The following is a 2329-nucleotide window of genomic DNA, read 5'->3' as shown; positions in this document are numbered from 1 at the left end:
CCTTGCACAGGTCCTGGTACTGCCGCTTACCTTGCAGAGGTCCTGGTACTGCCGCTTACCTTGCAGAGGTCCTGGTACTGCCGCTTACCTTGCACAGGTCCTGGTACTGCCGCTTCTGGAAGTTGGTGTCGTCGTTGCCGCAGCAGAGCTCGACGTAACCGAGGACGATCGTGAACGCTGTGTTGTGTATCGCACTCGCAAAGTGCATGTGGAGCTGATCCATCGCCGTCTGCAAGAGGACAAGTCACAACCTTTATTCTGTTCTCTACTCGAGGGAGATGATATGCGACCGAACGCCACGCGGTTACAGAGAGCGAGCTTGTACTTGCGCTTAACCATATAACAAAGTAGGTGGCAGCACAATACTGAACGAGAGAGGGAGCTCGTGCTTGGGCTCAATTATATAACAAGCAGCACAATACTGAATCACTTTCGCATATTGTTACGTGCGCGAGAAGAGAAACGACATCGCGACCCTATTGTCAATGTAACCACGCCCCAACCCCCCTTACAGATACGGTATATATCCCCTTACAGATTCCGGATAGCCGCTGCTGCCACACCGTCAACCTCACAGCACGTGTCACTAAGCGATGTTTTTTGGAACGTTCCATCACAATGCCGACTGGCTAGAGTCACCTAACAATCGCGCCATTCTCAGATTGTTGTAATGACGATTGGCTGGCGGCTCACGGAGCAGCGAGCGGGGAGCGAGACACGTACCTGTACTGTAAGATCACGTACCTGTACTGTAAGATCACGTACCTGTACTGTAAGATCACGTACCTGTACTGTAAGATCACGTACCTGTACTGTAAGATCACGTACCTGTACTGTAAGATCACGTACCTGTACTGTAAGATCACGTACCTGTACTGTAAGATCACGTACCTGTACTGTAAGATCACGTACCTGTACTGTAAGATCACGTACCTGGGTCTTGCCGAGGAGCCGATAGGCAGCTTGCACCTTCGTGTAGTGGCCGTAGTCAAACTGCTGGCAGGTTTTCGACAGCGCCACGTCCAGCTGTTCCTCGATCTGCTCCAGTGTGTCCTGCAGCTTGGAGCTCAGCTCACTGCGCATAGAACGATAACCGTTAATTATTATATTAATTAAAGTAATAACCATTAGTTATTATAACAGCGTGTGTGTGTGTGTGGTGGTGGTGGGGGGCTAGACACTTAGAGCTCCACTCACACCAGTTGTGCATAGTGTGTGCGTGTGCACGTTAGTATGTGTGTGTGTGCGCGTGCGGGCTATGCATTCACATGACGAGTGTGCATGGGGAGTGATTGAATGTGTGCGGAGAGATGCATGCATGCTTGCGCGCGTGCATGGAGAGTGATCGCATGTGTGTGGGGTGCATGCATGCTGGCTTGCGTGCGTTTGCCTGGCATGCATGCATCCATGGAGAGTGATCGCATGTGTGTGGGGTGCATGCATGCTTGCGTGCATGCGTGCTTGCGTGCGTTTGCCGGGCATGCATGCATGCATGGAGAGTGATCGCATGTGTGTGGGGTGCATGCATGCTTGCGTGCGTGCGTTTGCCGAGCATGCATGCACCCCACACACATGCGATCACTCTCCATGCACGCATGCATGCTTGCTTGCGTGCGTTTGCCGGGCATGCATGCGTGCATGGAGAGTGATCGCATGTGTGTGGGGTGCATGCATGCTTGCGTGCATGCGTGCTTGCGTGCGTTTGCCGGGCATGCATGCGAACCTGATACAGCTGTAGTGACGGAACGTCGCAGCTGCCTGCTGGCACTCCAGACACAGTTGGATCGCTCCCGGGTAGTCTTCCTCCTCTAGCAGCTCACTCAGTCGCACGTCCGTACGTTGCTAGCCAAATAAATTAATAAATAAACCGATAAAAATACAAATATTCATTTTATTTGAAAATAAACTGCAGCACACTTCACTGCTTCGAAATTCCCCGTGTGAGAATTGAAATTTACGGAGATAACTTTTGGAAAACGAATTTAAAGAAACCGTTGTAAACTTATATCGTCCACTTTTTATCAGCCAGGCGAGAAACTATAAAGGAAGTGGCGAGCACACCACATCATCTTTAGAGGCGACACAGTCCTACTATATACATATGCATATACCTGCACATGTGCATGCTCTTATGTGCGTGTACATGTGCAGGCGTGCACCTCTACAAATATCTACGCAATAAAGCGCATGCGAGCGGTCTACATACCTGCATGTGCATACTACATGTGAGCGTGGCAGCGTGCGTGTGCGTATATCTGTGTGCGTGCGTACGTACGTATAAGTGCAGCAAACGACTCACCGGGGTTTTGATGGTGTGCAGCGAGTGTGC

The 2329-nt window shown here is 50.8% G+C and overlaps 1 protein-coding gene across 1 annotated transcript; it reads right to left on the bottom strand.

Moving 5' to 3' along the window:
* LOC106820014 (syndetin-like) lies at positions 1–2326 on the bottom strand (the record flags this gene model as incomplete). Its single annotated transcript, XM_014824573.1, has 4 exons — positions 1–229; positions 934–1075; positions 1724–1842; positions 2300–2326. Coding segments are annotated over 4 exons (462 nt in total), but the record flags the coding sequence as incomplete, so codon positions are not given.
* Between the last annotated feature and the right edge of the window lie 3 nt (positions 2327–2329).

The sequence above is a fragment of the Priapulus caudatus genome, unplaced genomic scaffold (genome assembly GCF_000485595.1).
Source record: "Priapulus caudatus unplaced genomic scaffold, Priapulus_caudatus-5.0.1 Scaffold5792, whole genome shotgun sequence".
Lineage (NCBI taxonomy): Eukaryota > Metazoa > Priapulida > Priapulimorpha > Priapulimorphida > Priapulidae > Priapulus > Priapulus caudatus.
The sequence above is the reverse complement of the archived record's forward strand: the minus strand, read 5'-3'. Positions and strand labels throughout refer to the sequence as shown.